Below are 24,960 nucleotides of genomic sequence, written 5' to 3'. Positions count from 1 at the left end.
TTGGATTATACTAAATGTTTAACCAAAGTTATTAATAAAACTCTTACCTTCTATTATAACTTGAACCAAAGTTATAAATAAAACTCTTATCTTCTATTTGAGTATTCTAAAATAAAACTGTCTGGTTTCTTTTTTTGACCCTGAAGGTGGTTTTTTATCAATGTTTTTCTGCCTTTTACATTGTTAGAAGCTTTTCATGATGACACAGCTGTTGTATATGGGAGTAGTGCGATAATAGGCTCCGTGACTGGAGGAGTGGTTGGATCTTGCAGCACGATGGATCCAGTATCAGTGTTTCCATGGCAACATATATTGAATTGCAGAGCAGTATACAAGCGGTGGACTTTAGACAGGTGCAGGGACAGGTGACGCTGGCTACAAGAAACACTTTACTTCCTGGAAAGACACGCAACAGCTTCAAAATGGTAAGAGCACAAACTAAAATTCTTCACATAATGCCTTCTTGTTTAATTTACTGTTTAACAGTCTTGACAGCTTAAAAATGTAACACTATGATGCTTTGATCTTGCAGGCTAAATTCTTCACACCAGTTCAAATTAATGGTAAGAGGAGCCAATATGTTTGATTATCTGTTTCTTCTGCCATATGAGGAAGAAATTCATGCCCTGAGCAGTGTTCCTAAGCATTTGAGTTGACCTATTTAACATATACATACATACATATCCAGAAAACGTTCTCCGCCACCTGTTTAGATGAACTGTGCTGTTGTAATGAATTTAGCTCTCGTCTTCCTTTTGCAGAGTTCAAGGAGTGCTTCTCCTTGTATGACAAGAAGCAAAAGGGCAAAATTGATTCCAAAGACCTCATCACAGTCATGCGCTGTCTGGGTACAAGCCCCACATTCGGTGAAATTGAAAGACATCTACAAGTTCACAAAATCGGTATGGACAACAAGCAACTAATCAAGTTTGGTGCCAGACTAGCTGTGTCTCAATATGTCATATAATGAGACTCTGAAGTCTCATTATCTGGTGTGCTCAGAAATGTTAAAGTTTGGTTTGAATAGCAAAGTGTTTTGTGCAGCAGAGGAGGCTAAACTTACTTTTACCTTGAGTGGTTTCAAATAATAAAATATAACCAGTTAAAAAGCTGTTATCAATGTGCCCAAATTATATAGTTAGACATGATATTTCTTTGTGAAACATTTTTGAACTGATGATTTCAACATCTATATGGAGATAAACAGTGTTTTTGCTTCGCTGAGGTATATAATTAATCCTGAAAATACTGTGAATGATCTGTGTTTAGAAAAGAACGGTGAGCTGGACTTCTCTACGTTCTTGATGATGATGCACAGACAAATGCAGCAGGAGGACCCCAAGGCAGAAATCCTGGAGGCCTTTCGGATGACTGACAAGCAGAAGAAAGGCTACATCCAGGCATCTGAGCTGCGAACCAAGCTCACCAAGTTAGGAGAGAAACTCACAAACAAAGAAGGTAATCTGTCTTCCTACAAATGATGCAAACTTTATTTTTTGGTAACACTTTACAATAATGGTACAAGTCATAGACTTAAGTAATATGTAGCCCATGATGCACTAATGCAATAACAAATGAAGATTGTATCATGAATTCCTGTTGCTCATCATGAACTAATGATGATCTCAATGTTGATTCATGTGTTTACTTGATCCTAAACTGATCATCAATTAATCAACATTAGGTCACTATTAAATCATCAATATGTTGACATATTTGCCAGTTTAAATAGAAACATATTTATTTCCCTGCTACTGATTTTCTTTTCACTTTTATTTATGCAACACACTCAAAGAAGTTCATTTTGGTGAACATTGATGTAAAAGTGCTTTGAGTGACTATTAATAAAGGTTTATTGTAGGTTTATTCATTTATTTTTTTTGGTTTTGTTGTTTCTAAAGCAGCTATGTATTTGATATTAATCATTTCCATATATACCAGTGTCATATCATTGTTAAATGTACTGCATGAATACAGTGATTTTAAATTCCTAATCACTCCAAATACTTTTACATTTCCATGTTCACCCAAGTGAACTTCTCTGAGTGTGTCTTGCTTTAAATAAAAATGAAAAAAAAAAAGAAGTAGCAGGGAATTAAATGATACATTTGTGTCTAAACTGACAAATTTGTCGACATATTGATGAATTAACAGTGAACTAATGTTCATCAATTGATTATAAATTAGGGGTCAAGTAATCACGTAAATCAACATAATTAGTTCATGATAAGCAACAGGAATTCATGATACAGTCTTCATAAATTAATGGATTAGTTTATTGTGAGTTATGCATTACTTAAGTATATGATTTGTACCATTATTGTAAAGTGGTACCTTTTTTTTTTAACCTTAACACAAAGAGTCAGCAGGATTAAAATGGTTGATTTAGACCAACTCTTTTTATAGATAACTTATAATCAACACTGTATATATTATATCAGACAGCATTGAATTATATAAACAATACAGGGGTGAATTCAGGGTTGCAGTTCTGATGGGACACTGTGTTTGATATAAAATATAATCACTTAAGTCTAGACATGAAATAAAGCACCAGTCATGAGGAATTTGTGGCATTTTTTAATGTAACTATCAAAGCAAAAAGTAAATTTGTATATTTGTGTGGATACCTCCACATGAAAATTCCCCATAATGATTTTTTTTCTTCCTCCTGCCACAACTTCCACTGTTTTCTGTTTTTAATCCGGCTTCAAAGCTGAGCTGAAGAACTCGCTGACAATTACAAGCTGCTTTGTTAAATCCACTGATATTTGCCAGTCTTGCACCTGCACAGCTGTCCTATAACCTGCTTGCATGGAAAAGCTCCTCTCTGAGCATTTACTCCTCCCTCTTAACCATCACTCCTTCCTTCCATCAGCGAATATGTTTATAGTCTCAGAAACTCCCAGTCCGTTGGAATTTCTACACAGACTCATTTGTCAAAAAGCAGCCAACTCAGTTTTCACATGTTGTTGTGTTGGTCTTACTGAGATAAGACTTGTTTAGTATAAAGACTAGTAACACAATGAAACGCCTTGGCTTGATGGGCTCCGTGGCCACGGATCTTTCTGCAGGTAAAATCACAAATGAACAAGTATTATGTGACAAACACACAGATGAACTGTATGTTGGTTGGTTTTAAATTCCTGGGAGCACCTTGCCAACAGACCAAAAAAAACCATCAAAATTTTACTTTGATTTAATACATTAGCTTGCAATGTTGAGCTGGTTACATAAAAAAAAAAAACACCACCACAAGACTGCCATTTCCCTGCTTTTGTCTCTGGGTTACGTTAACAGACTCCAGTTTCATAACTGGCACAACATTGTGAATTATCTCATATACATACTTTTGTATTTTATTCCCCCCCCAAATTCAAAGTGTTTCCTGTGAGATCTTCAGAGAAAAGTCTTAAATATTTCCTGGAGTTTTAAAGACACACATAATGAAAAGGCCCTTTGATGGCGACCTATCCAGGGTGTACCCTTCCTCTCACCCAATGATTGCTAGACTCTAGCTTTTCTGGGACCTTTGATTGGACTAAGTGGTCAAGAAAATCAATGACTGACATAATAATAATATAATGATAATATTTTTAAGAATATTGGAATTTCTTGTTTGCATGTGGTGACAAGCAGTCATAATGGGAGAAAAATATGAATAATTAATCTAAAGCAGAGATTTTTGATGGAAAGACTCCCTCAGGAATGCTGGTACCTAGTTAAAAGTCATCTCTGCGCTTGATGTGGAGTCTTTTAAGGTTCGCCGATTCAAACATTTAATGGCTTCATGTAGTTCTAAGCACTCCCATGGGTGGGTGCCAGTGGGTGGGCGCTGAGCACGGTTAGCAGTTTTAAGTTAAAAAGCCCAACTGCTTCTCAGTGGGGAAACATCCATCAAGGTGGTGGGTTCCTGAATTACTAATAGCGATGCCACTCCAGTGAAAGAGCAGACGACAGTGCTTTGAAGCTGTACAGTTTAATGATAGAAAGTGTAAGACATGGGGGGGGTAAAACTGTCTCGTTACAGTTGTAATGCACTATGCACTAATAAACTGGGATTCCAAAAAGCAAGTCAATTAGAGCAGAGTGGAAAGAGACGGCTTTATAGGACGTGGTGTGGCTGTTTTAGTGCTCAGGACTATGAATGCAAGCCTAAGTACAGCTGTATTAAACATAACATTGACAGATCTCCACTGAGTCTAAATAGACAAGCCATTATCTATCTACAGCAACATCTGTATCAGTTACTTTGGTAATTAGCCAGCCCTGACACAGGAAACGCTAAATTTCAGCTCGGAAAGCTGCTGGAGGTGTAACAACTCACACTGAGACGTCAAAGAATTTAGTATATTGGAGTTTAGTTTTGGTGACTTTTAGCTACTTTTAGCACAACTGATAGGCTAGCTACTTTTCTTACTGAGGAGTTGGCAACTCTCGTGTAATTTCATCATGCAGGTTGTTCGAACAGTGTTTCCATGATCGCCAACTCTAACTTTAAGCCAAATAAATGTGTAAGATGTAGATTGTGCAAAATAATGTTTTTGTTTTGTTTTTAGCGTGATATTTTTCCATATATATATATATATATATATATATATATATATATATATATATATATATATATATATATATATATATATATATATATAGATATATATAAAAAGTTCAGCTTTTATATTAAAAAAAAAAAAAAAAATCAGGAATAACCACCACACTGAAAAACCAGCAGACTCCCAGATGTCAAACTGTGTTTGAGTGCAGTTCTTTTCAAAAGTTTGGAGTAATCATGGTGTTATTCAAGGTTATTTCTTTTCAGTTCCACTTTTAAAGCTGTTTACTGTCCTCTCTCTAGTGGATGAGCTCTTCAGAGAGGCAAACGTCAAGTCAAATGGGACCATCAACTATGAAGAGTTCACCCAAATGGTGACGCTGCCACCGGTTGATTACTGATTCTTCAAAGGAGAACCAAACCAACCAACTTCACAACAGCTGTGGAATAAAGCAAAGTGCAATGAGGACAAGAAGTTGTATATAATGTTAACAATGGCAATTTGCCTGTTTTCTATTTCTGAGTCATTTCTGAATTATTTAATAAACAGACGTCTTCTTTGCTCCAACCAAAATGTGCAGAATTCCTGAGTGACAGGGCATGAAAAGTTCAGTAAAACAGTAATATACATATCATCTTGGTGTGGAGTTAATTTTTTAATTGATTTTTTTTTCAAGGTTTAAAAATATGTGAATCAAAATGCTTTGAGTAAACATAATCATTTGACATTTTAAGTATCAGTATTTATATTTTTATAATTTATTACCAGTAACTTCTTTTTTTAAGTTGCCATTTTATGATCATAACAACAAAGACATGGACCACAATAGCACAAAACACTAACAAAACAAGCTAAAATAGACAAATACAGGAAAGCAAGAGAAAACCAGAAATAATAAATGTGTGGGGAGTTGGTACAAGATATTACTTTAGAAAAAAAATTGTTTACGGTTTCCCAAGACGAGATCTAATAAACTCTCAGGGAGCACCAACTTTATCATGACATCGTTTTGGAGAATTAGATCAGCTTTTTCCATTGATAGAAATCTGGACCTGACACTTTCAATGAAAACCTTTTCATACTTTTTAAAATGAAAACATCAGTTTTATTTGTGGTGTTAAGCACAATATAAGAGTATAGGAATATAACTGGGTGGGACTACACTAAGTAATGCTACATTTCCTGCAGATCATTTTCACTTGTTTTTCAACCCCATACTTGCATGTTATTAAAATACAATTTTAAGTTGGAAGTGATTGTTGTCATAAAATCAATTTTAAGAGGATATTTACTGATTACCAAAAGCTGCTAAATATTAGCATGGCTGACTTAAGAGTCTAGCATAACATGAGGTCATAATAAGTTGCTTTAATGTTTAAAATCTGTTTAAAATCACCAACTCACACACAAAGAAAGCACTAGTTATTTCCATATACTTTGTTTTTTCATGCCTTACGTAGGTTTATAAGACGTACCTTTGCATATCAAGCCCTCATCCATGAAACTTCTTGTAAAAGTTCTTTTTACTGTGGAGATCAGCATGGTATCTAGGCATCTTTAATATTCATTGTTAGCCAATAGCCTTTACAAAGTAATGGCTTTTAGTAAGTGCAATGTCATGTTTTTTTCTTTTTTTTTTCTTTATTTAGCTCCCTTGGTGAACTCTCTCACAGTTTTTTTTTTATTTTTGTGTGTGAGGAATGTTTTGTGTCAGAAAGTCACATCTTTGCATGCATCATCCACCAGCTGCAAAGGTATTCCTAGGATTTTACTGATGTCTTTTATTCTTGGAGTGATGATATAAACCTAAACCAACATTTTACATTTAATGATCATTTTCTCCTTTCCTCCCCATTAAAATTTGTTGAGGGCATTAAAAATGCTTAGATTAAATATTTTACTGTGCAAGAACATCTGAAGGACTTACAAAGAAAAATAACTACAGTGGACACAACACATTACTTCAGAATGCTCTGACTTCTCCAAGAGGACTTGTTTAGCTCAACCAGTGTAATCAAATCACCACGGATACGGAGTGCTGAGGTAAAAAGACAGGTTTTGGTGTGACATAAGGTGAAATATGTGAACAGGCGCCTGCAAAGAAAATGTCACACAGCTTATAATGAGATTATTATGGAGGGTTAAGTTTACTTTTCAAAGATCCTGCCTTGTTTGTAAACATGGGAAATGACATAAACAGTCATTTTTATGCAGAAAATTATTCACTGGCTGTAAATACTTAGATGTAAAGATACTACACACTCTTTAGGGATTCCATGATGTTATCCAAAGCAGCAGGAAATATAAGTAAAGGCTCTGTTGAGTCAGCTTTATAATAAAATAAAATGTTTTTCAGCCTCTAATATAACTACTTCATGATATATGCCCAAACGTAGATTCTGTTTGATTTTTATTGTCTAACATCACAGTTATCTCTGTAAACACCATACGTGCTGCATGCATATAGGATATAGGATATATATATATATATATATATATATATATATATATATATGAAAATAAAATATAGAGATACAACTGTTTTTGTTTTTAGAAATCCCCTCTTAGTGATTACATGTTAAAAAAAACAAAAACAAAAACAAAAAAAAACACAACTTCATAAAAATGCCTATATATCAAAACTTTTACTCCCACTTTTAACAAACAGTAATGGAGTGTGAATATTTATAGCAAATGCCACCGTTTATATTGGAGTGAAAGAAATTTATGTCTATTCTTTGTGTTGCTTTTTATATTCTTCAGTAAACAGCTGGAGATCACAGTAAATAGTTGTTTTTTTTAAAAAATGTATTTGCATACTGTATAAAATGAGTGGCTAATATGTATAATATGTAGAAAGTATATGATTATATAGATTTATACAATATGTAGAAGGACACATTGTTTATTTAACCCTCAACTAATCAAGCGAGCTCAGTTAGTTTCTGATGTGAAGCTTTCCAAGGTCCTGAGAAAAGAGCAAACAGTGCTTTTCTCGCTTTGAATCATTTGTCTATTCATTCATGGAAATCCACCACGTGTGTTTTGTGGTATATGAGTGTATATTTCATCATATCTTTAGTCCCCCCCACCCCCGTTTGTGATTTTCATCAACAACAACATATTATTTTTATGTAATTTATGTGAATGGTCTATTTGAGCCCTTAGAGGATTTTAGCCTTTTTGCAATTTTTCCAATGTTGTTATCAGTCCCTAGTGTTTCCGCATAGTCCTTGGTTTCCGCAGTTCTTCAGTCCCTGACCAGTTATGTTGGTGTTTTTTGTTTACTTGTTTTTAATTCAGTACACAACCCTTTAGGACTTTGGGCTTGGGTCAAAGTCAGGGCAGGGTGGAGTGAGTGGAATGAAAGAGTTTTTTCTGTTTTTAATGCTTTTTTTTGTTGTGTATGTTCCTTTTTTTGTTGTTGTTTTGTTCAGTTAACATGATAAGTACTGTGGAATTAAAGTCCGACTAATTTGATGATAAAAAGTGTTTCAGATTCAGCTCCAGTTCTGATACGGTTAATCATCTGTATGACTTCAAAACTGGCTGTGTGGGGCCCATGATGAAAAAGTACAAATGCGACACAAGGCATTTAAGATTTTTAACCATCAGTTTTTATTGTAAATTTGCTTTTTTAATATTCATGAAAAAAGAAGAAAAAGTTATGATTGATATGCAGCAGGGCTTGAAAGGTTAAAGCACAAAGACTTCATTCCAGGTCTGAAGGGAGAGAACGTGCATATGTTGCATCAGGTCTGAATAGATTGTCATCAGATGTACAAAAGCACCAGGAAGTAAAGGCAGACATGAAAGCGCTGTTGCTGCATCGCTTGGACTGCAGTGAGAATCCTGAGCTTTTAACCAAGTCCAGTGACAAAGAAAATTAATCAGTTCTTAAGAGTGACACAATAAAAAGAAAAAGAAAAACGGATGAAACATTAAATGCTGGATAACAGAAGAGAACAGAAATAAAGTCTTGAACAAATGCACATGTTTTCCAGTCCTCAATGCACCTTACGTGATGTTGTGAAGTATGTCATAACTGTGACGACCCCACCACCACTTGCCGTTTGAGTGTTTGCAGGTGCCGTCTAATTAGTGGCGCGAGCTACACCGGGGCTGTGGTGCTCTGCCAGGCATTTAGGAGTTTTGTCATTCTGAGCTTGGGATGGGAGATCACCTGGGTTTGTGCAGGCGTAGCACCTCATGTTTTGTTTTGATCTGGTTTGGTTCGATATGCATGCATGCACGCACCACCTACATTGCTGACATTAAACCACTTAGTGCCTGCCTCCTTTATGCTGTGGCATTTCAGCCGGGCTGGAATATAACATTTCTCTCATTGGGAACAATTTCATGGTCACTTTAAAAACACGCTGAAAAACAGTGCAGATGTTCACTCGTACTTAATAACATCAAATGATCCAGTACTCAAGTAAATAAGGCACTGGGCCCGCCAATACCAGATACCACAATGTTTGCAGCCTGTGTGGCCTGTAGCACCAAGTTTTTTTTCCTGCAGTTTCTTCCTGTCACATTGTTTGTGTGTTTGAAAAATGGGTGGTAATATGGAGCAGTTGCTGCTACAATATGTGAAGGCGTTTTACAAGCTGCGGTAGATAGCTAGCAGCCTGGCTCTCCTCCTAATGGTTCGTGTCACATCATAGTTCAACATGCCGCAGCAGGCCTGTCGAGCTGAAGAATGAATAGAGCTGCAGTTTGTCATACAGTAAGAATGTGAAACGTTCGGGATGCATCTGAAAGAGCAACATCTAAAAATGCTTTGGATTGTTTTGCCCTATGAGGTTGAATGCTGTGTCTTTTTATGCTTAGTTTGTGTGTGGTTGCTTAAAAGGACATTGAGTAATAATTAGCCCCATCTTATGGTGAAATTGTGGATTGCATTCAAACAAATAATGCATTCCAGTGTCTCACCTTCCTGAGCTCCTTCCACCTGGGGAAGCCTGGCCTGATGCTAATCATCCGTTAATGCTGCCTTTTAAGTGCCCTTTTTCGCTTCTTGGCGATGATGAAAACGGCTCCTGCGCTGCTGCTGCATATGCATGCTTCTGCATTTTTGTAAATGAATGCCGGGGTAGTAAACCTCTCTGCTGATCTTTTACCAATGTTCGTGGACTTGCAGGGAAACCACATTCTTATTCTGTGTTGGTGCTATTTATTCCTTACTGGTGGCTATACTTTCAACATGGACTGTCATGGCGCTACGCTGCTGGCTTACCTGTCGTAAGTCAAAGTAGGAAATCATAGTACACTAACACTGACAAATATTAAAATGCATACATCAATTTTGGTCAGTAAAAAACAGGAAAAAAAAACTGTTACTCAATGTCCCTTTAACACAGTCCTATTTCTCTAAAATGATGTTTAAAAAGTAACATTCTGTTCTGAAGAAGGCAACCTGTGAACCAATGAAATGAAAGGTCCAGAGTTAATAAAAGTGGAAATGGGATCTTTTTTTTTTTTTTTACTTCTGTTCAATCAAACTTGTTTCTGCAAACAAAGGTTCCAATATCTGCTGACTAAAAGGCAACAAGTTTAAGACAATTCTGCTTGGTTTTGGTCACTGATATTAACAATGACGCAACAATTTTAGGCAATTTTAACCTGGTACATTTTTCCATTAATAGCCTTTTTGGATAATGCAAACTTTTCACTTTCAACCACTGTTGTTTAGATTCTGAACCACACACTGGCATAAATCAGGGCACGAAGCACAAACTGCAGCTGCAGCTTTGTACAAAGTTGGACTTTTTACTTAAATCAGTTTAAATGCTGTTTTGTCTGGCCAATGAAAATGAAAACAATACTAAAAGAAAAAACAAAACACTGCTTTCCGAAAGCTTTATCTTACTTACTGTGTTGAAGATTTCCATCTGCAGCTGGCTGCTGGGGAAATGAACATTGGTTCTACTTCATCCAAAATTCAGCAGGTTGAAATGAAGCAGAATTTACATACAGGAGGAGAAGGCTCATAGCAAATGATCATAAATCCCTTAAAAATCACACAAACACTGATGTTTTTGCTCCGTAAGACTTGTACCACATTATATGTCAAATCCCTGCTAATTATATCCTGTATAACTGTTCAGTTTCTGCTGCTGTCAATCAAATAAAAGCATTGCAACCAGCGTAAGGTTAATGAGTGCTCGGTGTATATGTGTAAAAAACAGGCTAGACAAAGAAAAAAGCATCTAGTCTATGTAATTCCCTTCTTTCTGCTACACAGAAATTGTCAAATTGCGTTGTACCAAAAGTGCAAGAAATTATATACATTCTCATACACATTAATGAAACAAACATGCTGAGTTTCAGAGCCAAGTCTGATTTGTAATTCGTCTGTAGCTCAGGAGAGGCCTTAAACTGTTGCTTCTGCACAATGTTTTCTAATTCATTACCCTGCATTGCAATCCGTGTTCCTGTTGATGAAGCATGTGAGGAGGTTCTTTGTGGCACCTCAGTGATGAGACGCATTGCTGGTGGGGAAATGGTTGCTGCAGGTCTTGCAGCATCGTGCTTGTACATTGGGCTTATGGCAAAGTTTGCGCCAGCGGAGAGTCTGACAGAAACGAAATGTCAACCGGTCACGAAGACAAACTGTTCCTGTGGAGGTGACAGAGAAACGGAAGTTACAGACGTCAGTCAGCTCAATTAGGGTCAACGGTTATATAATTACAGAATGAATCACAAAGACAAGTCTGTAAAACCCTAAACAGAAGAAATTGAATGTTCAGATACAATCATTTAGAACACTGGTATCAATAATGATTATTCATGAGATCCTTTTTTTTCAATTTGATGTTTCACATGAATGATTTTGATGAAACCATGTTGGAGTGTTTTAGTAATAAAATATGACAGAGCTTAAAATGACAAAATAAAAAACAAACTTCAGCATGTGTTTTTACATTTTTCCTTTGTTATATATCCAGAAAGATGAGAATTTACATCGTTCCAGAAACTTTACTAAATGCAAAGTAAATGACGAGAATAGACTTTTATCTAGTGGCCTTTACTGCTTGTATTATGGCATACTGTTTCCTTTAAAAAAATATCTTTGTACGCATGAAGCAGGCTCATAAAAAAGCAAAACAGGAAGCTACATAAATCTGTTTGAAAAATTGTTCTTTATCAGTAAATTGGATTTTTTTAAAGTGCCAGAATGAAATGTCAAAAATCAACAACAACAAAACAGAAAATGACCGGTGACCTGTCCAGGGTGTACCCCGCCTCTCGTCGGGTAGCCACTGGGAGAGGCTTTAGCATTATTTTATGTCTAGTTTTCATTCCTGTGAATGAGTGTGTTTCGTGTTATATTGCACAAAATCCAGCCTTTCGGGGTCCAAAGTTTACAGTTTTCTCCACCTTACGAGCTAGATCTCTTGTTTTCTGCTGGTGCAGCTCCTGCATTTAGATGTGACTTTACCAGGTAACATGGAGATTTATTCTGTGCCACGAACCTGCTTCAGATCAGGCTAACAGCCGTACTTAGTTAAGCCTTGATTTGTTTGTCATTGTCCAATCAGGATTCAACATGGACTAAATTGAATGTGCACGACCATTTTATAACTTTCTTTTTCCCCATAAGATGGTATTGGAAACTGTGTCCAAACTTTTGACTGGCATATCATGTTTTCATTAATTCTGTTGTAGATTGTTAAATAACTTTTAAATTGTATGGCTTTGTCTGCCTAGGGACTGCAGATTGAAAGGCTAAATCTGGTGTAAGGCACCTTTATAAACTACTCAGAATCCCCACACTGATCCAAATTTCTTATTGTTGAAGGTTATTTGGCTCCTTTTCCTGAAACTGCACCAGACTAATTGTGATTAAAAAAAAACCCCACACACAATGTTATTACATATATACATACATACATTTACACACACACACACACACTATATATATATATATATATATATATATATATATATATATATATATATATATATATATATATATATAGAGAGAGAGAGAGAGAGAGAGAGAGAGAGAGAGAGAGAGAGAGACATATTTATTCATTAGGGGTGGGAAATTGAATAAAAAAAAAAATCAAATGTTTTTTTTTCCAAATAAATAATTAATTATAAAACTTTTACTTGTCTTCTTGTGCATTATAGAACTGGATTGATGGTCTGGCTACTGTATTGTTTTTTTTCCTCATTGAAATCAAGAAAAATGAGCAAAAAAAGCTTTGTACATTTTGTTTTGTTTTTTCTTCTACAAAAATCAGCAATATCGAAGAATCATGAGAATCGCAATTTAAATCAAATCGTCACCGAAGAAATCGGAATTGAATAGAATCGGAACAAAAGCATATTGTCACAGCCCATATTATATGTATTTTATATTATATGTATTTTATATTATATATCCATCCATCCATCCATCTTCTGCCACTTATCCGGGGTCGGGTCACGGGGGCAGCAGCCTAAGCAGGGAAGCCCAGACTTCCCTCTCCCCAGCCACATTTGCCAACTCTGCGGGGGGGATCCCGAGGCGTTCCCAGGCCAGCCGAGAGATATAATCCCTCCAGTGTGTCCTGGGTCTTCCCCGGGGTCTCCTCCCAGAGGGACGTGCCTGGAACATCTCACCAGGGAGGCGTCCAGGATGCATCCTGACCAGATGCCCGAGCCACCTCAACTGGTTCCTCTCGATGCGGAGGAGCAGCGGCTCTACTCTGAGCCCCTCCCGGATGACCGAGCTCCTCACCCTATCTCTAAGGGGGAGCCCGGCCACCCTGCGGAGGAAACCCATTTCAGCCGCCTGTATACGAGATCTTGTTCTTTCGGTCACGACCCACAGCTCATGACCATAGGTGAGGGTAGGAACGTAGATCGACTGGTAAATCGAGAGCTTCACCTTCTGGCTCAGCTCCTTCTTCACCACGACAGACCGGCGCAGAGCCCGCATTACTGCAGACGCCGCACCGATCCGTCTGTCGATCTCACGCTCCATCCTTCCCTCACTCGTGAACAAGACCCCGAGATATTTAAACTCCCCCACTTGAGGCAGGACCTCACTCCCGACCCGGAGAGGACAATCCACCCTATTCCATCTGAGGACCATGGTCTCAGATTTGGAGGTGCTGATTCTCATCCCAGCCGCTTCACACTCCCAATCCTGAGGCCACCAAGTCGGATCCCCTCAACACCTCGGCTGCGCCTAGAAATTCTGTCCATATAAGTTATGAACAGAATCGGGGATAAAGGGCAGCCTTGGCGGAGTCCAACCCTCACCGGAAATGAATCCGAAAGTGCATACATACATATATATATATATATATATATATATATGTATGTATGCAAATCTGCACGTTGCACTTTCATTTTTGTACTTTACTGATCCAAATGTACCTTTATCAGCATAAAGTAAGTGATAATGTCTGTCTGCAAAGTGTAATCTTGAGTCAGACTTTTATTCTTTTATCTAGATATTTATATATTTTATCACAGTGAGGAACACATTTGGGACCATGCAGGCTCAGAATGAAGCTACAGCTGCAACAATGATGGGAAAGTGACATTTAAAAGCCTCCTCTTATGGTGTACGGCTCAGCTGGTCTCTAAAGTGTTACTTCGACACCTACCACTTCTCAAACACATTCCCTCATGGTACATAACGACCTCAGTAACTGCTCCAGAAAGAGCCAAACATGTTCCAAACTCCATACACTCCAATGCAGTTAAGCATCTGTGTGGATGCACCTGGCCAAATGGATCAATCCCCAAAGTCCAGTTGCATGACACAACAGGTCATCCCCAGAGGTGCTGGCATTTCTATGTCCAGACAAGTCAGATCTGTCCAGGCACCAGGTGGGAGACTCAAAATATCAGGAAGGTGCTTTTCATTTAGTAGTTTATTGACATATTCTGGTGTATAATGCAATTATAGAGCAGCTAGAGCTATTATTTCTGGGTTTCTTGTGTAACCAGTGGATTGCTCTTTGTTGTCAAGCAGATAAACACTAATTAGTGTGAGACAACAAGCAGGGTGTATAACTGTCTATGTGAAAATAATTAGAGCCTGCTGAAATATAATTAATATTACAGAAACCTTGGTCCTTATTCCACAGCAGCTTATAGAAAATAAAAAGTAAAATACCTTCAGCAGTTTGAGTGTAGCCACTTTACATAACATCATTTTGAATAAGATAATTGTGTTATGAAGGTTGATGAACTCCAATGACATCTTCACTGTTGACTTTATGGTTATGTGTGCAGCTGCTTGTCATTTAGAGTGAAGGTGAAGTAGAACAATGAGATTGTTTCAAAGCCTTATAAAGTCAAATGGTTTTGTAAGTTTAATAAGTTTCAGGCTTTTAATGGATGAAATTCTTTGTAAGGTCATCACAGCAGTGTGTGTGTGAATCTGTAGTGCTTACTTCACGTTACAAAATGCTACACTGATCCTCTAAGACGCATCTCTTAAAACTACGAAACTAGACTTTACTTTGTACAAACACACAGTGACACTGTCAGTGATGCGTGTGTGTGTGTGTGTGTGTGTGATATGTCTCACTTAGAAAATGTGACAGTCGTTTAGTGTGACACACGGACTGGAACTGATCATTTTTCCTTCTGTTTGCTTTAATTTAAGACACATTGCTGGTGCCTGGCTTCACCTGTCAGGCTAATGAACATCTCTACTTGTTGACCAGCCGACCAGACCGCCTGCGGGGATGAAGTGCAAAAGCTGTCTGGCTGGTGCTCAGAAAAAGAACATGGATCTGACCACACACCCACACAACAAAAAAAACAAAAACAAAACACAAACAAACAAATGAACTCTTCATTGAGTTCTGGAGGTGTTGAGCAGAGCACATTTCTCGTCTGATAAGTTGTGACTATGTGGAAAGGGTCCCTCTCTCCCAGATTTCTTCTGCCCTCTCCTTGCCCACCCACTCCCTGGTTGTAGTAAAGAAGGAACAACAGCAGCTCCACTTTCTGAGAGTCTCCAGGAAAAAAAATAAACTGGAGCATAAGCCGCTGCTGGTCTTCTACAGCTGCTCTGTGGTGAGTGTACCCTGCTACAGCATGTGTATGTTTAGTATCCTGGCTGCTCAGCTGAGGAGAGAAGAGCTCTACTGAGGGTTGTAAACACAGCTAACAAAATTGGAATTGAATTTGCTCCCTGCCCTTTCTGGATGTTATATCTAGGTCTTCCAGTTTGAGCAGGACCACCTCTGACCATCCCATCATCTGTTTGATCTGTTGCCCTCAGGACAACACTACATTTAGTCGAATCACACATAACCAGACTGTAACAATTTAGTCCCCAGGGCAATACCGACATTGAACACACACCTTGACCTGAACACTGTGGAAAAATCTCCAAGAAACTCACTGAAACAATAATGTGCAATAACTGTCACATTCCTTACATGGTGTAATATTCTGTTTTACTGCAGAGCAGCCAGAGTTGCTGTACTGTGTTTAAAACCAAAAAAGGCCATTTAGTTCTCCATCCTTTCCTTGCTGCCTGATCGTAAACTTGGCCACAGCCAATGTCATTCCAGCAGCTAAGTTTCTGAACATTTCCACCCTGATTAAGTTTATTTAGTCATTTCTTTCCACAGACATGAAAACAACTCATCAATACTCAGTATTTGCTGTTAAAAAAAGGCAACTCCATTAATGCATTTGTGCTTTTGTACACAGAGTATGGATCAATCCAAGCAAACACTGAAAATCTATTGCCTGCTTTTAGCAGAAGCAGAACTGAAGAAATTTAAAACCCAGACCAGATGAGGACATGTCCAGAGACTGCTGTTTGAGTCATTACACTTCATCAGGCGATCACTGTTTCAGAATCCACCTCTGCCGTCTTACTGAGCTCATTGAATACTCATTTAAGAGCACCAAAGGGGGCAACGTTTAGTTTTACCTTCTGTCCTCTATTTTCCCTCAAGCACCACTAAGGATAGCAAAGTATGGAAAAACCAGAAAATCAACCCACACCTTCCTGTTGGACTACCAATGCAGGTGTATAATGTCAACAAATCTGAGCAGCGGCTAAAGACTTTAACAGACCATTAAAGTATCATCCTTCAGTCATACTTTGGATATTATACTGTTTTAATGTGTGACAACTGTTTATTAAGTCTGAGGACAGAAAATACTCTTCAGGAACACAGAATTATTTATCTCTAATGCTGTTTAAAGTCTGCATCTAAAGTGTTTTATCAACATGTTTAGGTAAGATTATTTTAATGTTTAGAGAGGCATTTGGGAAATTCTCACAGCTGTGGGTGGTTGTATAATGCAGCAGCAGATGGCTGATGTTAAAGGCATCTGTGGAAGGGATCGTACAAATGGTCTGCTAATAGCATGGCATTATCTAAATATTAATGCTTCATTCTTTTAGGACCATCATTTTCTACAAGTCATTTAATAAAAACCTGGAGAAAGTGCACTAAAAATGTACGTTCTTGCCTAACATTAGATAAGAAGCCAGGACATTCTGAAAATAATCTGTCATTTCAGTAGGTTCAGTCCTTTAATAATTATTTTGGGCTGACATGACCACAGACGTGATTTGAGATTAGAACAGTGGCGTAAGAGGTTATCCTGCTCACCAACATACGTTTGTGCTGCAAATTAAAGCAGCACAATGTCACTTAACACGGAGTATAAGACTGCATGCGTGCAGTTCTCACTTACATTACAATGTACAGAATTTCCAGGGTTTCAGAATTATTATGTTATAAAGGAAAAGTCAAAGCTGGAATAGGATTCACAGAATCCTCTGTTTGCAGATCATCATGTGTGGGTTCTGTGTTTCTCACAGTAAACTAAAGGAGGCCTTGGGACTGAGGAGTTCTGCAGGGATAAACCTTTCATTTACAATCTGAGAATGCATCCTTGAGTTAATTGACATTAACAGCACTTACTCAAATCCAAAACAGGCTGTGCATTTTTGTAATGTGATGCAGATTAAGAGAGTTTTGTGGAATCTATAATGCTCAGTTCAGTCATTTAAGGTTGATTTGGTTTATTACTGCACCACACATTAAAAACATGGGAAGGAAAATGCCTGAAATGAATTAAAATTTAAAAATGTGTTAAACTGAAAGATTTGGAGTCTCAGCAACTTAAGCAAAAAAATTTAAAAAAAAAGTTTTCTGTCCAAAAAAGATTTTTTAGCTTGAAGCAATCGACTTAATCCATGTCTGGGAATCTGAGCCTATGTGTTAAAGCACATAAACTTGCAATAAATATCTTTTTGGGGGGTCACCTGGGAGCAGCAGAATCAAGCGGTTAAAGCCACATATGACTCCAGGCAAATGATCAAGTTGTTGGTAAACAGTTGCTTACTTTGCTTCAACTTACAGGATATGATGGCCTGGGACCAGGAATAGACTGATATGCATAAACAGCACAGATTCAACGTACAAATTCTTCATCTAGGATTTATTTAAAGAGACATGGGTCGTCAAGGCAAGTTTAATGTGGAACAGCCAGGAAAACAGTAACACCCCCCCCCCCCAAACTAATAACAAAACAAACAAAAAAAAAACAAAACAAAAACACAAAACCCCTATAATCCCAATGAGAATACTCCAGGACAAATATACCATATTGTCCTTTGTTTGACTATTGAATTGACGATGGTGCCGTCTTTTTTTAGATGAGACAAAGCTAAAACAGACAACAAATGGTCCTGCAGTTCCACCTGTGGAATCACATTTTATGTCTAGACAGCTGCTGTAGTGTAACACAGTCTTCTGTTTGTGTCTCCACTGGTAAATGATGCTTCAATGCATTGAAATACGAAGCCTCTCTGAGGATTATGTTGGCTTATTTTCTTAATCTAAAAAGCAGGACCAGATTTTACATAAACCCCCACTTTCCTGAATTCTGTCAGGATTTGGGTTTTTTCCCTTTGCTTTGTTTTCAGGGTTCCTGTTTTATTTTGTAGTTTCCTGTTTAGTTCCCTCGGTTCTCGTTTAGCTTCATTGATTTCCTGTTATTGAATTCACCTGGTTTCATTTTGTTAATTACTTCACCTGTCATTGTGTTCCGTGTATTTATACCCCTCACTTCTTGTCTTGTGTTGCTGGTTCATTTGTTGGTTTTTGGCCTTCTCCTTCTTGGATTAAAAGGATCTGATTTCTGCATACTGGCTTCCCGACTCCTGCATTTGGGTCCACCTCCCTCCAGCCACCGTGACATAATGAACCAGCCACCCAGGACCCAGCAGGAGAGGAGAAAAGGACACTCCAGGCGCCATAAGCAGAGACCACCAGAGACCATGACCTGTGACGAACTGGTGGGTATTTTGCTTGGGCTTGGACCAGCTCCTTAGCTGGTGGAGAAGGAGGTCCGTCGCGGTTCTGGGGAACCAGACTGGCTATCAAGCCACCAGCTCTACGGTCCACGTCTCCGGCGCTGCAGGCTCCCACGCCAGCGCCCAGAACCCATCCGGCGCTGCAGGCTCCCACGCCAGCGCCCAGAACCCGTCCGGCGCTGCAGGCTCCCACGCCAGCGCCCAGAACCCGTCCGGCGCTGCAGGCTCCCACGCCAGCGTCCGGGTCCACGTCTCCGGCGCTGCAGGCTCCCACGCCAGCGTCCGGGTCCACGTCTCCGGCGCTGCAGGCTCCCACGCCAGCGCCCGGGTCCACGTCTCCGGCGCTGCAGGCTCCCACGCCAGCGCCAGGGTCCACGTCTCCGGCGCTGCAGGCTCCCACGCCAGCGCCCAGAACCCGTCCGGCGCTGCAGGCTCCCACGCCAGCGCCCAGAACCCGTCCGGCGCTGCAGGCTCCCACGCCAGCGCCCAGAACCCGTCCGGCGCTGCAGGCTCCCACGCCAGCACCCAGAGCTCGTCCACCTCCCTTGCTCCATGTTCCCGAGGGGGTCCCAGGACGGGACGCTCCTCCCTTGCTCCATGTTCCCGAGGGGGTCCCAGGACGGGACGCTCCTCCCTTGCTCCATGTTCCCGAGGGGGTCCCAGGACGGGACGCTCCTCCCTTGCTCCATGTTCCCGAGGGGGTCCCAGGACGGGACGCTCCTCCCTTGCTCCATGTTCCCGAGGGGGTCCCAGGACGGGACGCTCCTCCCTTGCTCCATGTTCCCGAGGGGGTCCTAGGACGGGACGCTCCTCCCTTGCTCCATGTTCCCGAGGGGGTCCCAGGACGGGACGCTCCTCCTCTGTCCCGAGTTCCCGAGGGGGTCCCAGGTTGGGACGCTCCTCCTCTGTCCCGAGTTCCCGAGGGGGTCCCAGGTTGGGACGCTCCTCCTCTGTCCCGAGTTCCCGAGGGGGTCCCAGGTTGGGGCGCTCCTCCTCTGTCCCGAGTTCCCGAGGGGGTCCCAGGTTGGGGCGCTCCTCCTCTGTCCCGAGTTCCCGAGGGGGTCCCAGGTTGGGGCGCTCCTCCTCTGTCCCGAGTTCCCGAGGGGGTCCCAGGTTGGGGCGCTCCTCCTCTGTCCCGAGTTCCCGAGGGGGTCCCAGGTTGGGGCGCTCCTCCTCTGTCCCGAGTTCCCGAGGGGGTCCCAGGTTGGGATTCTCCTCCACCGGCCCCAGCGCCAGCCCCGGTGTCCGAGGAGGAGGTCGCTCCTTCTCCTCTGCCTCTGGTGTCCAACGTGAGGGATCCAGAGCCGAGGCTGCCCCCGTCGTCTGGGCCTCCCGGCCGTCCTCCAGAGCCGAGGCTGCCCCAGACTGTTTCCTGAGCGGGGCCGTTTGGACTCTTCCCCTGGACTTGTGCCCCTGGACTTTGTTTTTTCCTTGGTCCCTCCTCCGGACCCCCTCCTCCCGCCCGTCTCTAGACTCTGGACTTTTTGGGCCGTCCGGTGGCTGGCCCTTGTGGGGAGGGTACTGTCAGGATTAGGGTTTTTTCCCTTTGCTTTGTTTTCAGGGTTCCTGTTTTATTTTGTAGTTTCCTGTTTAGTTCCCTCGGTTCTCGTTTAGCTTCATTGATTTCCTGTTATTGAATTCACCTGGTTTCATTTTGTTAATTACTTCACCTGTCATTGTGTTCCGTGTATTTATACCCCTCACTTCTTGTCTTGTGTTGCTGGTTCATTTGTTGGTTTTTGGCCTTCTCCTTCTTGGATTAAAAGGATCTGATTTCTGCATACTGGCTTCCCGACTCCTGCATTTGGGTCCACCTCCCTCCAGCCACCGTGACAAATTCTTCATGTCACATTCATCATTATCATCTAAATTCTTCTGAGGAAGGCAAGAGGAGCTAGCTGGATTTTGAAAATAATAAATAAATAAAAGGAAAAAACAGAAAACTCTGCAAGGCAGGATGTATAAACATTACATTTAAAACCAAGAAAAACAAAACTCAGCTGAGAACTCAGTCAAACAAAGGCTCAGTGACTGAGACAGGACAACTGCAACAAACGATGAACAAAGGAAGAAGTGCAGATAATATACTGAGGAACTAATGACAAACAAGAAACAGCTGTGGCAACAGAAGATCAGTGGTCTGTTGCACAAAACAGGTTCAACAAACTGAGTCTAATCAGAAACTCCAGGACTTGTCATGGCAACACTAGTCCTGATACAGTATCTGTTTTCTCATCTTATATCTTGATTCTCATATGAACGCACAGTATAAAATTATACATATATATTAATTATTAGATATGTATTATCTACTACAATATTGGGGATTAAAGTATTTTTCATTTCATTCATTTCATATGTATGTAGAGAAAGAGAAAGATGTGAGTTGAGTTGACATATACCGGTACTGTGTCTTAGAAAATAAAAAAATCCATGTTTTGTTTTTTTTTCTTAATTAATTTTTTTTATTCCTTTTTAACAAGAGAATCGTATATAGCAGGGGTGGGCAACTCCGGGTCCCCGATGGCTGCAGTCCTGCAAGTGTTGAGTGCCCCGGTTACACCATAACGGGCTCAAATCAATGGCTAATTAGCAGATTAGTGCAGAGTTTAATATTAAGCTCTGCACAAGTCTGCTAATTAAGTGTGATGTGCGTCAGTTGTGTTGCAGCAGGGAAACTTTGAACACTTGCAGAACTGCAGCTATCGGGGACCAGAGTTGCCCACCCCGATCTTCAGCAACAACAAGAATAGTTAATAATTTACAACCACTTTTCCAAAACTGTCCAGAAGTTCATTAGTTTTCAATAATGTCTCGAGGCTGTCGGAGCATTTGTCTGCAGAAAGACCTTCAGACCGCTTACGCCGTAAGTCACTGATGATGTTAACCTGACAAACACACTGAATATAACTACAAATAAAATTCTCCTTTTTAATTTACTTAGCTGTTTTTCTTTTTTAAACAATTTTTAACATTTTAAAGTGGAACAGGACAGATTGGCCTTGTGGCAACATAGATATGTTACTTTTGCAATGACAGACAAATTCAATAAAGACAAGATCAACATTAGTACTACAGAGTCAAAGTCTCTGTGATGACCTTTTGGTAGTTGACTACCTTCTAGTATATTATGTAGCCCTACAAACTCTCTTAATCATAACGTGGACTTTACAAACCCAGCACATTAGTAGTTCAGCTTTCTGTCCATTAAGTTTAGCCCTGGACAATCTTTACATTGAGCAAATACAAAACCACTAAAAATACTTTTTTTTTTAAAAAGGACTTGTTAGTGTAACATGTAGAAAAATGTAATGCATTCCACCAAAAATCCTTCACTTTTTTTAATTGTTTTTTTATTCATTTAATTTTTATTCTGTATTTTGTTTTAGTATGTTTGCTTTTTTTTTTTTTTTTATTAGCAAAAATTAATTTGTGAGTTCCGTTTATTTAATTTACCCGTTATAATTGTTTGTGATGTCACTGTGTGAATAATGCTTCCATCCTCAGTCTGCCTCCGGCTGCTGCGGAGGAAGGTAAGCCTGTTTGGAGCACTTGATACTAATTTGCTTTCTAAAAGTTTCTTTAAATGAGCAAATGTGAGAAAACGGGTTTACAAAGTTTATTGTTGTGTTCCCAGTTCATATGCAGTAAGAAGAAGAAATGTTTTGGTTAAGTTTTAAACTCTATATCGAGCAGTATGTCTGTTAGCTAGCCTGCCGCATGTGCTACGCTCTCTTGTCAAACCTAAACAGGGTTTCTGGGCAGGAGTACTGGCTCGGCTCAGCTGTCTGTTTTACTGCTCCTCATACAGCTGCACTTCATGTCATTTTGTGCAGAATAAACATGCCAATGATTTGGGCTGAATTGGAGCGCTGGTTCCTCTGGTCATTTACACCACACAAAGCTACATCCATGCTGGTGACAAGCAAGCAAGGTGTAAGCTTAACCGGTCACATTAGGAGGACAAGAACAAAAAAAGAAACAAACACAGGAGAAAGAGGTACAATTTACAGATTTCAATACACTTTAGCATTCTGAAGGAAAATATAAATTCAGTGAATTTCTTTCATTATTTCAATTGAGTCAGATTTCCAAACCAACCCCTCTTTTAAAGCCATTTAAAAGTAAAGAGCAATACATTTCATTTCATGTAAATTAAATTCCCACCATTGCAGTCACGAATACAAGTTCGCAATAAGGTTGCAAAAAGCGTTAAGTCTTGAATGTTATTAGAGTCTTTTCAATTACAATTAGTGCTTTAATACAGCAAACAGAAATTAAAGCAAAGTTACATAAGACCTTAAAAATTCTAACTTGTGTTGATGGCACACTGGCACTCATTATGCACATTCCTGGGGCCATCATTGCCCTGCTGTGTCCTGGGACAAAGAAATCCCACTTCACAGCTTTGTGTTCCAGCCAAGGGCATCGTATGACAGCTGCCTTTTGCTTTTCAGCACAGCATAACACGGCAGCAACAGGATATCACCACACTTGGCAATTAGGGACGTGTAAAATGACTTATTCAGCAAAAAGATTCAAGAGAACATGATTGGCGGTAGTGAGGAAAACAGAGGAAGTAAGAAAACAAGAGCTATGACAAGAGTCACCACTGGACTGACTTTCACTGGCAAGAGAGCTCAGAAAAGAGACAGGATGCGCAGTAGATACCGAATTAGCCTTCATTAGGGGGTTTCAAAGCATGAAACTGCCAAAGTTCAGTAGTGCCTCTAAATCATTTGGAGGAACATAAAAATAGCACATATTTTGTATGGCATGCAAAGCAAGCTGATTACTTTCTCTTATCACTGCCACTTATCTTCCCAAGCTCTTTTTTCTGATAAACCCAATTCTGATCAAGTCTTATCAGCAGAAACAAGTTGTCAACAAAATCCCAACATTTCTGAGAAACAAATGATCGCAAATACTCCAGATGTGGCTGAAGACTAATTGTTACCTTGGTGTATTAAAACTATATCATCAATATTAAAATTAAAACTGAAATAGGAACTGACTACTTAAAACTAGGGACAAATCAGCACCCAGTCACATCATCTCCAAATACTGCTCGTCCAGATATGATCCTCCAGTTCCATCAACTTAATCCTTGCTAATGAACAAACAATCTTTTTACAACTACAACAAAATGAGTCACAACTGTAACTGAAGCTACATGATTCTAATTACTACACTGGTAGTAGAACTAGTCGACTGTATAATTGTGATATAGGGTCAAATCAGCAGTTTTATGGTCTCCGTGTAGACTTATTTAAAAAAAAAGCTGGCACACTCCGTAATGGGAACGGGTTGTGTGTTGGTGGTAAGCTAACCTGGTAGCTACGTAGCAAAAACGTGGTGATAAGTCACTCATGAACTGGTACTGGATTTCCACAATGCACTTCATTTATTAAACTTACCAACCTTACAAAGCCCGGTTGGACGGCTACTGCCTTATCATACATGAATAAAACAGAAGCTACACAACCCGCCCATTACCATGACATCGGGAACCAAAACGAGCAGAGCATTCTTCTAGAAAAATGTCCATCCATTCTCCACGACGCGACGTCCCAATCTGCTAGGCGCTGTCCAATGACATCACCAATAGTGGACAGCCAAAGTGTTTGTAAAAGTCATTCCACAATTACGACTGTTATGACTCGTTGACAGTGGGAGAAAGCAGACTGCTCCTAGGATACAACTAGGTGTGGCACACCTAAAATAGGGTGACCACATTTGTGGGGGGGGCGGAACGTTTCTTTTCTCTCGTTGCGCTGGGAGCGATAAAAGTGACGGACGCTTCCGGTGCTATTCAGACGTGATCTGACAGAGAGAGCACAAGATGCGCCGTGGTCTTACTTCCATCTTTCACCTGCTTAAATACAGGTCAGTAAAACATGTAGCAACCATCTATAATTTTGATATGGAACCTGGAGTTATTCTGGTGGATTCTAATGTATTTAATGTGGTTTAATATCGTTTTGTCATATGTAAAACCAACTTTTGAGTAAGTTCTCACGAGTGGCCGCCATTTTGTGCCGCTCGCGCCATAGTTTACACGAGTGAGACAGCTGTTGGGTGGATTTTAACGGCTCC

At 39.9% G+C, this 24,960-nt stretch overlaps 2 protein-coding genes across 2 annotated transcripts in view; one reads left to right on the top strand and one right to left on the bottom strand.

Annotated features, from left to right (window-relative positions):
* Positions 1-299: 299 nt before the first annotated feature.
* calml4a (calmodulin-like 4a) lies at positions 300-4,953 on the top strand (the record flags this gene model as incomplete). The annotated part of the gene is made up of 5 exons (XM_079264635.1): positions 300-425; positions 533-563; positions 762-902; positions 1,270-1,458; positions 4,856-4,953. 5 exons carry the CDS (start codon positions 300-302, stop codon positions 4,951-4,953), a joined length of 585 nt encoding a protein of 194 aa, XP_079120761.1.
* Positions 4,954-8,241: 3,288 nt separating this feature from the next.
* The window catches only part of adamts7 (a disintegrin-like and metallopeptidase (reprolysin type) with thrombospondin type 1 motif, 7), a 133,505-nt gene continuing 116,786 nt past the window's right edge, over positions 8,242-24,960 (bottom strand). The window contains exon 23 of the mRNA XM_079264624.1: positions 8,242-11,177. Within this exon, the coding sequence (XP_079120750.1) occupies positions 11,032-11,177 (146 nt within the window). The 3' untranslated portion in view covers positions 8,242-11,031. The remainder of the gene's footprint in view (positions 11,178-24,960) is intronic.

This window comes from Telmatherina bonti (genome assembly GCF_933228915.1).
Source record: "Telmatherina bonti genome assembly, chromosome: 1".
Taxonomy (NCBI): domain Eukaryota; kingdom Metazoa; phylum Chordata; class Actinopteri; order Atheriniformes; family Telmatherinidae; genus Telmatherina; species Telmatherina bonti.
The sequence above is the reverse complement of the archived record's forward strand: the minus strand, read 5'-3'. Positions and strand labels throughout refer to the sequence as shown.